General features: G+C 40.7%; 1 protein-coding gene across 1 annotated transcript in view; it reads right to left on the bottom strand.

Annotated features, from left to right (window-relative positions):
- The window catches only part of LOC132399743 (bactericidal permeability-increasing protein-like), a 71340-nt gene that overhangs the window by 39449 nt on the left and 16079 nt on the right, over positions 1-15812 (bottom strand). The window contains exons 4-8 of the mRNA XM_059980444.1: positions 14416-14544; positions 9364-9516; positions 7569-7632; positions 5746-5806; positions 4994-5085 (exon numbers count right to left, since the gene is read on the bottom strand). Of these exons, the coding sequence (XP_059836427.1) occupies positions 4994-5085; positions 5746-5806; positions 7569-7632; positions 9364-9516; positions 14416-14544 (499 nt within the window). The remainder of the gene's footprint in view (positions 1-4993; positions 5086-5745; positions 5807-7568; positions 7633-9363; positions 9517-14415; positions 14545-15812) is intronic.

Below are 15812 nucleotides of genomic sequence, written 5' to 3'. Positions count from 1 at the left end.
GAGGGAGGAAGTGTAGGGGCAGGTATAGCATCTGTTCTGCTTGCAATGATAAGTGCCAGGAGATCACTGGGGAGGGATGAATGGACAAGGGAGTCATGTAGGGAGCGATCCCTGCGGAAAGCAGGAAGTGTTTGGGGGGGGGGTGGAAAAAATGTGCTTGGTGGTGGGATCTCGTTGGAGATGGCGCAAGTTATGGAGAATTATGTGCTGAATGTGGAGGCTGGTGGGGTGTTAGGTGAGGGCAATAGGAACCCCATCCCTGGTAGGGTTGCGGAAGGATAGGGTGAGAGCAGATGTGCGTGAAATGGAAAAAGGTGTGGCTGGGCAGCATTGATGTTGGAGGACCAACACCTTAATTCTGTCTGGGTAGCCTCCAACCTGATGGCATGAACATGAATTTTTCAAACTTCTGGTAATGCCCCCCTCCCCACTGTCATGATTGCCCACCCCCCTTTCCCTCCCTCACCTTATTTCCTTGCCTGCCCTTCACCTCCCTCTGGTGCTCCTCCCCTCGCCTTAATTTCCCCTTCTCCAGCCCTGTATCTCTTTCACTAATCAACCTCCCAGCTCTTTACTTCATCCCTCCCGCTCCCAGTTTCACTTATCACCTTGTGTTTCCCCCTCCCCCCCACCTTTAAAATCTGCTCCTCAGCTTTTATTCTCCAGTCCTGCTGAAGGGTCTCAGCCTGAAGTGTCGACTGTACTCTTTTCTGTAGATACTCCCTGGCCTGCTGAGTTCCTCCAGCATTTTGTAAGTGTTGCTAGGATTTCCCGCATCTGCAGGTTTTTTGTTGTTTGTGATCAGATTGTTTAGCTGTTTCTCTGAACAGCTCTTTCAAAAAAATGCCACAGGCACAATGATAATCTTTATCTAAGAATTTAATAAAATATTCAAAATATGCAAATCTGGCACACACCCTGACTGAGTGCAACAATACACCACCAAGTGCCATTAATGTGATCCACTACGAAATTGTATTCTTTTCAACCATCAACATTAAATTCTGACAAATCAAGATAACAATGGAGTTCTGCAATTATGAAGTTTTTTTCTCTTGAATGAAATTTCAATAGATAAAAATTTGGAACATGCTGCAGTCAAGATTCAGTGAATTAACAAGACCCAGACGTAGGAATGAGGGAATTATAGGCGTAGACTTCAGTAACCACAGTATTCTCGTTCTGCGTGCCATGGTTTCCGGGGAGATGGTTGATTACACAGCGGGAAAAAGATTAAAAGAAGTAAGCAGGGGCAGTCGGGAAATTCTGCACACCACGTTTCCTGAGGGGACACTGGGCTGTGCATGATTAGGCTCTCAGCAAGGGCCCATAAAAAGAAGTTTGGATTCAGTGGAGCAGCATTGAATGAGTGGGCCAGTGTTAAAGTGAGGAGTTCAGGCTTTAGGGAGGAGAGGTGCAGGCTGTGGGTAGATTTAAAAAAATTCTTAATTTCTTATTGCACAATTAGTGCAATGGGGATGCCAGGCAGTATAGTGGAATGCTGCTCTTGTGGGATGTGGGAAGGCAGGGCGACCTCGAGGGTAGCTGACAATGACCTCTGCAAAGAATGCAGGCAATTGCATCTTCTTTCAGACCGTGTTAAGGAAATTGAGCTATAGCTGGATGAACTCCAGATCATTCGGAAGGCTTAGGGGTTGATCAACAAGTGATACAGGAAGGTAGGTACACAGGTAACTGGGTGACTGCCAGGAGGGGGAAAGTGAGTAAGTCACTCCCAGGTCCCAGGCTCTGGGACATCTCAAATCAAGTCCACAGCATTCTTAAGTGGGAGGGTGATCATCTAGAAGACATGGTCCACATCAGTACCAGAGATTTGGGTAGGAAGGGGAATGATGTCTTGCAACGTGAGTTAAGGGACTTAGGAGTTAACTTAAAGGACATGACCTCCAGGATTATGAACTCAGGATTCCTACCCATGCCAAGTGCTAATGAGGCTGAAAACAGGAAGATCATACAGTTTGACATGTGGCTAAGGAGATCGTGAGGGAGGGAGGGGGTCAAATGAAGTTGCAGGTGGGATGAGAATCAGAGCACCAGAACAGATACTGAAGTGATTGTGGAGAAAGATCTTGTTAAGCTTACATATGAAGTCAGGAATTGAAAGGTTGAGTGTGGTGGGAATAATGCTTTGAGTTGCACATATTTCAATACAGGGAATATTGTAGGAAAGGCAATAGAGCTTGGGACATGGATCAACAAGTGGAATTATGACATTGTAGCCATTAGTGAGACTTGGTTGCAGGACAGGCAGGACTGACTACTCAGTGTTCCAGGGCTCTGTTGTTTTAGACACTGATAAAGAGGGAGGGATTAAACGGGAAGGGGTGGCATTAAGTCAGGGAAAATGTCACGGCTGTTCTCAATCAGGACAGACTGGAGAGCTTGTCTACTGAGGCTATATGGGTGGAGCTGTGGAATATGAAAGGGATGTCCACATTAATGGGATTATTTTATAGACCACCTAACAGTCAGCAGTATTTATAGGAACAAATCTGTAGAGAGATTGCAGACTGTTGCAAGGAACACAAGGTTGTGATAGAAAGTGATTTTAACTTTTCACCTATTGACTGGGTCTCCCATACTTTAAAAGGACTGGATGGCATTGAATTTGTCTAATGTGTTCAGGAAAGCTTTCTTAATCAGTATAAAGAGGTCCCAACTAGAAAGATGCAATACTAGATCTCCTATTTGGGTATGAGGCAGGGCAGGTGACAGAAGTTTGGGTAGGGGAACACTTTGCATCTAGTGATCACAGTGCCATCAGTTTCACAGTAAATATGCAAAAGGGTAGGTCTGGTCCTTGGGTTGAGATTCTAAATTGGAAAAAAGCCAATTTTGACGGTATCAGAAAGGGTGCGGCAAGTGTGTTTGGGGCAGATTGTTTTGTGGCACGGGTGTACTTGGTAACTAGGTGCCATCAAGTGTGACATTCTGAGAGTAGGAAGCTTAAATATTCCTGTCAGAATAAAAAGCAAGAATAAGAGTTTAGGAAACCTTGGTTTTTGAGAGACATTGAGACTCTGGTTCAGAATAAGAGGGAGGTGCTTTGCAGCTTTTGCAGGAAATATATTTGAGCAGAATAAGAAATCCATGAGAACACTTAAAAAGGAAATCAGGAGGGCTAAAAGAAGACATTAAGTTGATCTAGCAGACACGGTGAAGTAAAATCCCAAGGGCTTCTACAGTTATATTAGGAGCAAAAGGATAACAAGGGACAAAATTGGTCCTCTGACAGTTCAGAGTGGTCACCGATACACGGAGCAGAAAGAGATCGGGAAGATCTTAAAAAGATTTTTTTTACATCTGCATTTACTCAGGAGATAGACTCAGAATCTATAGAAGTAAGGCAAAGCAGTAGTGAGGTCATGGGTTCTATACAGATTACGGAGGAAGTGCTGTAGTTGTCTTGAGGCAAATTAACGTGGATAAATTCCTAGAACCTGAGGTGCATCCTCAGTCTCAATGCAGAAATTGCAGGGGCCCTAGCAGAGATATTTAAACTATCCTTAGCCATAGGTGAGGTGCCAGAGGATTGGTGTATAGCTAATGTTGTTCCGTTGTTTAAGAATGGCTCCAAGAATAAGCCAGGAAATTGTAGGCCGGTGAGCCTGACATTAGTAGTGGGAAAGTTATTGGAAGGTGGTCTAAGGGATGGGATGTATAAATACTTGGATAGACGGGGACTGATAGGGATAGTCAACATGGCTTTGTACGTGGTAACTAAACAATGTTATAGAATTTTTCAAGGTTATTACCAGGAAAGTTGATGAAGGCAAAGCAGTGGATGTAGACTACATAGACTTTAGAAAGGCCTTTGACAAGGTCGCGCATAGATGGCTAGTCAAGAAGGTTCTGTCGCTCAGCATCCAAAATGACGTAGTAAATTGGATTAGACAATAGCTTTGCAGGAGAAGTTAGAGGGTGACAGTAGATGGTTGCCTCTCTGACCTGTGGCTAGTGGTGTGCTGCAGGAATCAGTGTTGGGTCCTTTGTTGTTTGTCATCTGAATCAATGATCCAGATGATACTGTGGTAAACTGGATCAGCAAATTTGTAGATGACATCAAGATTGGAGGTGTAGTAGACAATGGGAAAGACTATTAAAACTTTCAGCAGGATCTGGACTTGCTGGAAAAATGGAGCTGACAAATGGCAAATGGAATTTAATGTAGACAAGTGTGAGATGTTTGGGAGGACAAACCAGGGTAGTTACATTGTGAACAGTAGGGCACTAAGGATTGTGGTAGAACAGAGGGGTCTGGGAATAAAGATCCATCATTTCTTGAAAATGATGTCACAGCTATATAGAGTTGTAAAGAAAGCTTTGGCACATTGGTCTTCATAAATCAAAATACTGAATACAGGAGTTGGGATGTTAAGTTGAAGTTGTATGAAATGTTGATGAGGGCTAATTTGAAGTATTGTGTGCAGTTCTGGTCACCTACATACAGGAAAAATGTCAATAAGAGTGCAGATAAAATTTACAAGGATTTTGCTAGGACTTGAGGACCCAAGTTATAGGGAAATGTCAAATAAGTTAAAACTTTATTCCTTAGAATGTAGAAGAACAAGGGAAAATTTGATGGAGCTATTCAAAATTACGAGGGGTATAGATAGGGTAAATGCAAACAGGCTTTTTCCACTGAGTTTGGGAGAAACTAAAACTAGAGGTCATGGGTTAAGGGTGAAAGATGAAATGTTTAAGGGGAAACATGAGGGGGATCTTCTTCAATGAGAGTGTGGAATGAGCTGCCAGTGGGTTGGCAGGCTTGATTTCAACATATTAGAAAAGTTTTGAGAGGTACATGGATGCCAGGGGTATGGAGGGCTATAATCCAGGTACAGGTCAATGGGACTGTGCAGATTAATATTACAGCATGGACTAGATGGGCTGAAGGGCCTTTCAGACCTAAGGTGTTTTATGACTTAACAACTCTATCAATTTATAATTTCTATCAAAGTAACAACCGTACCTTAATGGGAAACTCAATGAAATCAGTCGTGATCTCCGGTGCTCCAACCAAAGAATAATCAAATTCTACATACTTGTCCAATTGCCATGAAACTATAAGACAAAACAGCAGAAAATGTACTGTTGACATTACATACAACTGCCGCAAGTTCAAGTTCATATCATTTAACCGTACACATGTATACAGCTAAAAGAAGCATCACTCCTCTGAGGCTAAGGTGCAAAACACAAGCACATATAGTTAAGCACAGTACATAACTATGATGCAGCATAGACCATCACAAAATAATACTTAGCACAAGTCTCTCAGTGACATGCATCACCTGAAGACTGAGAGGTCGATATAAAGGGTTAGGTGCATGTTTATGTAAGACAGTATAATATTACTGGCACTATTATAATAAAACAATCAATTGTATAAACATATTAAACAGCAGAAATAAAAGATATAAAGTGACCAATGCAGGATGAGAATGTGTCAGTGAGTTGGGGAGTTGGCAGGGGTGCTGTTGCAGTAGGGCATTCAGACTAGATGTACACGTGTGCTGGTTGGCAGCAGTGTGTTAAATGTCTAAAAGCCTTGGAGAAGTTGCTAGCCAGCCCGACAGTTTTCATTCTTATACCACGGTACCTTCTGCCCGACAGCAGGAGATCAGGGAGATTATGGTGTCAAAGAGATGGGAGGTGCCTTTGACAATGTTGGAGACATTGCATACAGACCATTTCATACTGATGATAGTTAGGAGCACCTACCTTTCTTTGTCTGGATGAAGGTTTCCACTGTTCCAACAGCATTTCTAAATTCAGAGCACAGCTGTTTAATAAATATATTACATAATTAAAATGTTGAATAGAGAAGTGCATCAAAAACTAAACAAGGGAAGCAGCCTTTCTCTCCCCAGAAAGACATTAATAAGCCAGTTAGATACTTAAGTCAATCTTCATGGCACTGACTAATTTCTGAATATTTACAGATAAACTGATTTAAATTTTCAGTTGAAGGTGTGATTTAAGATAATAAAATGGAGGGCCAGTTATGTGATTCTGCTGATTTTCCACCAGCATCACCTTCAAATAAGACCTCAGCTTCATAACAACAACTAATATCTAGCCTTTCTGTCTTGGGTACACTTACTGGCTAAGCATTCACAGGGCCCTGGAGTAGATAATTCCTAAGGTTCGTCATCTTTTGAGTAAGAAAATTTCACTCGATTTCACTGTCTCCTTTAGTTCTATTCTTTTGCACCAAAGGAATATCCTTTTAATATCTACTCTGCCAAGTCATTTAAAATTTTTGCATTTTCAGTTATTCTTTGATTAGTTCATGAATATCCAAGTGGACATAGTTACTAAATAAGGGGCTGATGATTTAAAATTGAAGCACACAGAAACTGTTGTCAGAAGGCAACGATCTCTGGACTTCTTTGCCACTTTGAATGGTGGAGGCCAGATTGTTAGGTATATTTAAGATGGAGCAAAGAATCTGTCGGTATCTCAGGTCAAAACACAGCTTCAGGACTGGGAGGTTTTGACATGAAACATCGATAATTTCTTTTCTCTCACAAATGCTGTTCAACCCACTGAGTTCATACAACAGGTTGTTAGTTGCACCTCAAAATTTACGATGTAAATTACAGATGTTTACCTTGTCTATTTATTTACTTGAAAATAAAACACAGCAGTCACCTCAGAAGGAATGTTAAATAAATATTGAAGTCAAGCTATGTACAAGTTACTGTACTGAACATAGAACACAGAAATTTTCAGCACATAACAGGCCCTTGAGCCCACAATGTTGTGCTGACCATGTAACCTACTCTAGAGACTGCCTAGAATTTTCCTAGCACATAGCCCTCTAATTTTCTAAGCTCCATGTACCTATCTAAGAGGCTCTTATTGTATCCACTTCCACCACCGCTGTCGGCAGTGCAATCCATGCACCCACAACTCTTTTTGTGAAAAACTTAGCACTGATATCCCCTTGGTACCTATTTCCAAGCACCTTAAAACTATGACCCCTCGTGTTACCCATTTCATCCCTGGGAAAAAGCCTTTGGCTATCCACACAATCAATGCCTCTCACCATCTTATTCACCTATACTGGTTGTATGTTTTCATCAGGAATCCAGAATAGGCACAAATATATCCCAAAAGCTGTCACGTTATGCTCAGGTAGGAAGGAGGAAAGACTTGTATTTATGCTGCATGTTTCGCTGCATCACAGACAGTCCCAAAAGTTTAGGAAACATTCCCACTCTGCCATGGATGGTCCCAAGCATGGCTTTGAAAGGAGGAGGGTTGGACATAGAACACGTAACATCATCCTGTAAAAACCCAGAGCTACAGAAATGCCAACAAAAGCTCCAAAGACCTCATCTATGGGAGAGGAAGTATCTTCACCTAGAAGATATATGAAGTCATGTGGTGAAGGCAGAAGTCATAGGGCCAGTCAAGTTTGGCCCAGGACTGGGGGCTCTTGATGAGCTGCTGTCAGTAGTCTATGTCCAGTAGGGGTGATGGGCTTAAACAATGAAACATTGCAAATGTCTGAGAAAATTATGGATCTCTGAACTTACCTTCTGGGGAACAATATTTCGAATTAGGTCTTTCACTTTACCGAGGAACATCTTGTAAAACCAACTTTAAAAGGAAAGATGCTGGTATTAATGGGAGTAACGTGGCCCAGGTTATAATGTCATAGATTTATGATGTTAGGTTGGAACTGGTAGTGAGCTAAGATGTTTATTTAGATTGCAGTGAAATCAATCGTTACTTCTAAAGCAAAGCTAAACATCCAATCATTCAGTGGATATAAATGTGTTCCCAGGTATGTCCCCTGACTTCAGACTAAGTATATATTGGTTCCAGAAATTACTGCTTTGCTACCAAAAGCATAACAGCAAAATTCAAGGATTATCTAGTAGTAGAGGAGAGCATGAACTTGGAAAATATTACATAGTTAGTGAGAAGTGAGAACTTTCAGGGATGTGTAAACAAAGGTGAGAATTTTTAAATGAAACCATGAATTGATCAGGAACCACAGCAGGTCAGCAAGCATGGCTGATGGTTTGAAAGCACAAGCAGAATTATTTTAGAACTATGCAGTGGAATCATAGTGTAAATTATATTCATCTACAGTCATGATGGACAACGATCTCCAATACTCTGAGGGGCTGTGGGTATCTAGATGCCTTCTGCATACCCTTCAGTAATCAGTTCAAATAAAAGTTCTTTTGTTCATTTGCTTACTCAAGCAAAAGCAAGGAAGGTACCCATAAACAGGGTTCTATAGTGACCTAAACATTGGTATATCATGCAGTAATTACTATACTCGGTATTGATTACACGAGACCTGCCATACATCAACAGAGAACATTTTATTTGTCAATCCTTAAGCATTTAGCTATGACCTTTTGAGCAACCAGACACAAACTCTTGCCTCTGATCAAAATCCTGATCATTACCCGATCCAACCTTTGCCACGTTCCTTCAAAAGCCATTATACCCTCTAAGCTACAGCACACACAAAATGCTGGTGGAACACAGCAGGCCAGGCAGCATCTATAGGGAGAAGTGCTGTCGACGTTTCGGGCTGAGACCATGCTTCTCCCTATAGATGCTGCCTGGCCTGCTGTGTTTCACCAGCATTTTGTGTGTGTTGTTGTTTGAATTTCCAGCATCTGCAGATTTCCTCATGGATACCCTCTAAGCTTCTCATTGGTAGATGAGTTTCTAAAGTTATCACCTCTCCCCACATTCTTGGTCCAATAAGCCCTTATATCTGTCCATTAATAAGCCCATTTGAAAGAAAGTGCCGGATATCCTTTTTAAATTTGGCTGCTAGCAGAAATTCTGTAATGATGGTGTGCATCCATGATCATAACTAAGGGGTCCACAACAAATTGAGCTTCAGTGCAGACTGGTGCCAAGCAAGTTAACATCATCATCGCAGTTTCTCTTTTCATTCTTGTACCTCACCTCCCACAAGCTTCTTCAGACATTAAGTTTGAAAGACTGAAAAGGGGAGGAGATTGGGCTGGTATTTATGGAGGGGAGCAGGGAGCTCAGTCAGGAGTTCATCAGAATGGCTGTCTATAAGTAATAAAGGCATGGATGATTGGACGCAATTCATGCATTTCACAATAGACCATCAATCTGAAAGTACTAGTACTCTGCTACTGTCAAATATAAATATCAACTTCCACTGCCTGAAGAAACTGAAAAGCACATAATCAGTTCACAAATAATGCACTATTGCATGTTGTTCACAACACATATACTCTGGGTGATTCCGATGTGTTTATCATTAGCATTTCACAAAATAAATTATTTTAGATTGCAGATGCTTTCTTCATTACATAAAAGACATACCTGCCACCTCCATGGAGATTAAGGTCAAAGTTTTCTAATCTTGCATTACAGTCATTGTCGGTTATCATTGGGTGAGAACTGCTCAATGTAACACCAACAGAAAATACAGCCCAAAGATCATTGATATTCAGATCAAAGGTTCCTCCATCGTGTCTAACAGAAAGCAATACCCATTAAATAATTATTGGTACATCTACCACAGTTCAGTTTAAATCATTAGTGCAACATGCTCTTCCAAACAACCATAGTACCTAATATGAAAACTTTTCAATAGCTATTAATTCTGCCACAAATAATGATGATTGTATTACCTTTTATGGTTTTCTTCATGCTAAAGTAATTACCAAACTTGCTGAAGGGTCTCAGGCCGAAATATTGTCTATACTCTTCCATAGATGCTGCCTGGCCTGCTGAGTTCCTCCAGCGTTTTGTGTGTGTTGCTACGTGCTGCTAGCTTTTTCACCCCTTCTGGACTTAACTCTTCCTTGCACCATTTTCTCCTTATTGCATCTACACTCCTGTATCTGAAGTTTTTGCTAATAGCTATAAAACAAAGTACTCAACAACCAAATCCAATTCTTCTTATAGAACTAATCCCAGGGTTTGCCACATATTAGATACTGGATTCTGAAACAGATACAAGGCAGGACAATGGAAGAGAAAATGTTGCTCAAGCTCCCTTTGCATTATAGTGCATTCAAATATGGATGACTTACCAACATACATACAGTGACCATTTTATTAGATATAGCTGTATACCTGCTTGTTCATGTAAATACCTAATCAGCCAATCATCTGGCAGCTTCTGTAAGCAATAAATTGGCTACTGAATGTATTTAACTAAGCATGTTAAAACAAAACAAACTCAGAACAGAAATGAGATTAGCAGGCAGCGTAACTACAATAAATAAAGTGATTTTATTTGCATAAACACAAGACATTCTGCAGACACTGGAAATCTAGCATCCTAAGTTATAAAATCCTTAACTTTTCACAAGCAATTCTAACTAAGAATTAGTTAGGCAAAACCTGCTCTAGGACTTCAGCTTAAAATGTTGACTGCTTATTTCCTCTCCTCAGGTGCTGCCTGGCCTGCTGAGTTCCTCTAGAATCCCATGTGATTTAATTAGTAGTTGTTTTCATACAATCGTTCATTTGTTATGTGCTGTGTCGTATGACGTGAGTGATCATGGTCTTTCCATGACCATGGTTGTTCTTGACAAATTGTTTGACAGAATTGATTTGCTGTTGTTTTCTTCTGGGCAGTGTCTTTTTAAGATGGGTGACCTCAGCCGTTATCAATACTCTTCAGAGATTGTCTACCTGGGGTCAGTTGTTGCACAACCAGGACTTGTGATCTGCACCAGCCACTTGTATGTCCATCCACCACCAGCTTCCATGGCTTCATGTGATCCTAATCGGGGGCTAAATGGGTGCTACACCTTGCCCAAGGGTGATCTACAGGCTAGTGAAGGGAAGGAGTGCCTTATACCTCCTTTGGCAGAGACGTATCTCCACCTCACCTTCCATTTAATGCAATAGCTAAGTATTTGTGAATATAAACATGGAAGATAAATCCAGTGGGTAAGAGCTCACTTACGTCATTTGCTTCCCATATTTGATTAAAAAGTACAGACTGACAGAAGCTCAGAAAAAAGTGCATTGATTATATTACCAAAGACATGTTGTCCTGGATGTTCAATCACTTATAATTGCAAACAGAAAGACAAACTAGACACAAGGACTGGTTTTGTTGAAGGGGCCAATTTGGGCTGTGCTTTCTTAGTTAGAATTGCTTGTGCAAAGTTAAGGGTTTTGTAATTTGATTTGATAAACTGCTGGAAGTACAAGTGTACTGTAGCATGGCAATGGTGTTGACTCACCTATGATCCTGGTCACATGTAGAAATCTGAATGCATTTCCAAAGGACAGATGAAGCAGTTTAGTGGAAATGAAAGGAAAGTGCACAAGAGCTAGTGTCCTTTTCAGCTCAAAATTCATCTGTCTAACACACTAATATCACTTATCACTTCCCTGTTACATCTTAACCATTACAATGCTGCTTGTCCTGAATTGCCACAATTGGTTGATTATTTTGTACTCTTATTGTTCTTTCTGGTGTATATTAGAATTGTACAGCATGCAACCAGACCACTCCTTCACATGTTCTACCAGTTTGTTGTTGCCAGTACAATCTTCTAAGCGGTGTTGCGCTGGGGCAATGGCATCAACATACGTGATGCCAACAGGCTCAATAAACTGAGTAGAAATATGGTCGTGCTCCGTTATAAACTGGACATACTGGAGGTTGTGATAGAACAGAGGACCCTCTGGAAAATCCTGCGATTCCTGAGCAATGTTTCTCACCCCCTGCTTGCCACGTTGACTGAAAAGGGGAGCACTTTTAGCAATAGACTAAGAGACTAAGACAACTGTGCTGCTCCAAAACCTCTGTATGAGGTCATTCTTACCCTTGACCATAAAGCTGTATGAGTCAACCTATATCCGGGGAAGTGATCTTGTAATCTTTAACTTGTAAATCTTGTACATCTTATTTTAAAGGTAACTTAATTTTTATTCTTTCTTATTTCTCTTCTAATATTTGTATATCTGTGCACATATAATGCTACTGTGACACTGTAATTTTTTGGGGATCAATAGAGTATCTATTTATCTATTCCCTGATGATGATAAAGCAAAAATAAGGCCACTTGCAGTTGCAGTGATCAGTGAATAATTCTAAAAGAGTTGGATTTAATTTACAATGATAGAGGACAGTGGATCCTCAATAAAAGAAAATAAATAGCATTCACTCATATGGCACCTTCCATAACCTCACTATCTAATGACTTAGCTCAATGTTTTACATTCCCTAGTATTCTTGGGAATGTCATCACTTAGAGTCATAGAGCATTACAGCACAGAAATGAATTTTGGTCAATCTAGTCCATTTCAAGCTATTATTCTGCCTACTTGGGTCATAGCCCTCCATACCTCTCCCATCCATGTATCTATCCAAACTTCTCTTAAATATTGAAATTGAACCCACATCCACCACTTCTTCTGCAGCTCGTTCCACACTCTCACTACCCTCTAAGTAAAGAAGTTCCCCTTCATGTTCCCCTCAAACATTTCACCTTTCACCATTAACAAAAGACCTCTAGATCTAGATTCATCCAACTTCAGTGGAAAATGTCTGTTTGCATTTGCCCTATCGATACCCCTTATAATTTTGTAAACTGTATCTCTGTCAAATCACCTCCCATTCTCCTATGCTCCAGGGAATAATAAAACTGAAAGATCATAAGATACAGGAGCAGAACTATACCATTTGGTCCATTACGCCAGCTCTACAATTTCATCATGGCTGATTCATTTCCCTCTCAGTCCCAATCTCCTGCCTTCTCCCAATATCCCTTCATGCCTTGACTAATCAAGAATCTACCAACCTCTGCCTTAAATATAACCAATGACTTGGCCTCCACAGCCACGAATTCCACAGATTCATCACTCTCTGGCTAAAGAAATTTCCATTCTAAATGGACATCCCTCTTTTCTGAGGCTGTGCTCTTGGTCTTCGACTCTCCCACCATAGGAACCATGCTCTCCACATCCACTCTATTGAGGCCTTTTAACGTTCGATAAGTTTCAATGAGATCCGTCCTCATTTTTCTGAATTCCGGTGAGTACAGATCCAGAGCCATCAAACGATTTTTTCAAGCCTTTCAATTCCGGAACCATTTTTCGTAAACCTCCCTTGAACCTTATCCAACGTCAGCACATCCTTTCTTAGATAAGGTGCTCACAATACTTCAAGTGAGGCCTCACAAGTGCCTTATAAAACCTTAACATTACATCCTTGCTTTTATATTCTAGCCCTCTTGAAATAAATTCAAGCATTGTATTTGCCTTCTTCACCACTGACTCATCCTGCAAATTAACCTTTAGTGAATCCTACACAGGGACTCCCAAGCTCATTGGCACTTCAGATTTTTGAACTTTCTTTCCATTTAGAAAATAGCCTATGCTTTTATTTCTTCCACCAAAATGCATTACCATACCCTTCCCGACACTATATTCCATCTGCCACTTCTTTGCCTATTCTCATAATCTGTCTAGGTCCTCTCTCTAGCCTCTTTGCTTCCTCAACAGTACCTGCCCCTCCACCTATCTTTATATCATCCGCAAACTTTGCAACAAAGCCATTAATCCTATCATCCAATCATTGACATATAATGTATAAAAAATTGGTCCCAATGCAGACTCCTGTGGAACACCACTTGTCACTGGCAGCCATTCAGAAAGGCTCCCTTTGTTCCCACTCTTTGCCTCCTGCCAATCAGCCAATGCTCTTTCCATGCATGTATCTTTCATGCAATACCACGTGTTCTTAACTTTTTAAACAGCCTTTTGTGTGGTACCTTATCAAAAGCCTTCTGAAAATCCAATTAAACAATATCAACTACTGTACTTTGTCTATCCTGCTTGTTATTTCTTCAAAGAATTCCATTAGATTTGTCAGGCAACATTTTCCCTTAAGGAAACCATGCTGACTACATTGAAATGTAATAGTTGCTAATATAATTGTAATTAGTTCATTACAATAAATGCATAGAAGCAAATGCAATGTCCAGGTATTGTACTATGGTGTTAGACAAACACAAAGGGCTAGCATTTTCCATGGGCACAAAATATTGGAGGAGCTCAGCAGGTCAGGCAGTGTGCACAGAGGGAAATAAACGGTCAATGTCTTAGCCAGACACTCTTCATCAGGACCTTTCCTGTCCAATCCCAATGAAGGGTCTTGGCCTGAAAAGTCAACTGTTCACTTTCCTCCATAGACACCGCCTAACCTGTTGAGTTCCTCCAGCATTTTGTGTGTGTTCAAGATTTCCAGCATCTGCAGAATCTCTTGTGTCTCTATGTCCCACACACTTATTGACTAAAAAACATTTTGTATTTCAATTGGACATACTATATATTGCATTTGAATCTACTCTTTATGCACAATCCTATTCAACAAGCTATAAGGAACAGGATCAAAAAACATACATCAATCCGGATTTCACATGCCAGTTTCCACTAATGCTAATGTGGGCTTTTCCAATCGAAAACTTGACACCAATGTTGGGGATTAATCCAATACTTGAAGTAGGCAGCCCAAAACTGTTAATCCTCATCCTGTGAATAGAAAAAATACACTAATTAGTGTTGTACTTTCGTGAATAAGGATGAAGAAATTCAGAATTCAGAATTTTTGTTGGGCTGTGCCCAGTGACAAAGACTAACTCCAAAAAAAATTACCACGATCCATTTTCAATGGTTGCATATGTTTCTTAAGAAACTTATACTGGGACCAGACAGCATCCATCAGAATAGAAGGAGAAGTGAGTGAATATGTGAATATCATGAGAGGAGTCAGGCAAGACTGTGTCTTTTCACCCGACTTATTCAACCTGTATAGTGAGAATATCTTGAGAAGTATCAAAGACATCAAAGGATTCACAATTGGAGGCCATAATATAAATAATGTCAGATATGCTGATGACATCGTACTAATAGCTGACTCAGAAACAAAACTTCAAGAACTACTCACTATAGTGCCAGCAAAAAGTAATCGCAGAGGCCTCTCCACCAACACCAAGAAGATAGAAAGCATGGTCATCTCCAGAAAGACAAACATCCCACAATGTGTGATCAAGATCAGAAATACAAATGTCAAACAAGTCAACAAATTCAGATCTCTTGGCAGCCAAATAACAAGGAATGGCAGGTGCGACACAGATATCAAATAAGGAATAGCAATGGTGAAAGAAGCTTTCCAGAAAATGAAGGCCATAATAACAGACAGAAAGGTGAGCATGTACACTAAAAACAGAATACTGCAGTGCTACATTTATTCTATCCTGACTTATGGAAGTGAACGCTGGGTCATATCTCCAGCAATGGAAAAGAGACTGGAAGCAGCTGAATTATGGTTCTACAGGGGAATGTTAAACATATCATGGACCACACACACATTAAATGAAGAAGTTCTCAGAAGAGCCCAAGCAGTTAGATCACTCATACCAACAATAAGAGAGACAACTCAGAGTCCCAGGACACATCATACAGAAAGATGAACTAGAAAAACTCATACTCTCTGGAAAGATCGAGGGGAGCAAGCCTAGAGGAAGACCTCGGCTTACGTACATCAAAAGCCTAGCCAGGTGGCTACACATTGAGGAAATGGAAGTCATCCAAAGAACGAGGGATAGATCTATATGGAAAAATCATGGTCACCAACATCCGCATCGGATATGGTACCTAGCCAGACAGACAGTACACCAAGAATAGGGATGTATACACAGTGGTCTATACAGACTTGCTGGAGTGTCCTTTTGGGGTTACACCCACAATTGGAGATGTGCCATTGGTAGCTGTGTTCTGCAGTTTTGGTTGCCTGTGCC

This window comes from Hypanus sabinus, chromosome 9, assembly GCF_030144855.1.
Source record: "Hypanus sabinus isolate sHypSab1 chromosome 9, sHypSab1.hap1, whole genome shotgun sequence".
NCBI lineage: Eukaryota > Metazoa > Chordata > Chondrichthyes > Myliobatiformes > Dasyatidae > Hypanus > Hypanus sabinus.
The sequence above is the reverse complement of the archived record's forward strand: the minus strand, read 5'-3'. Positions and strand labels throughout refer to the sequence as shown.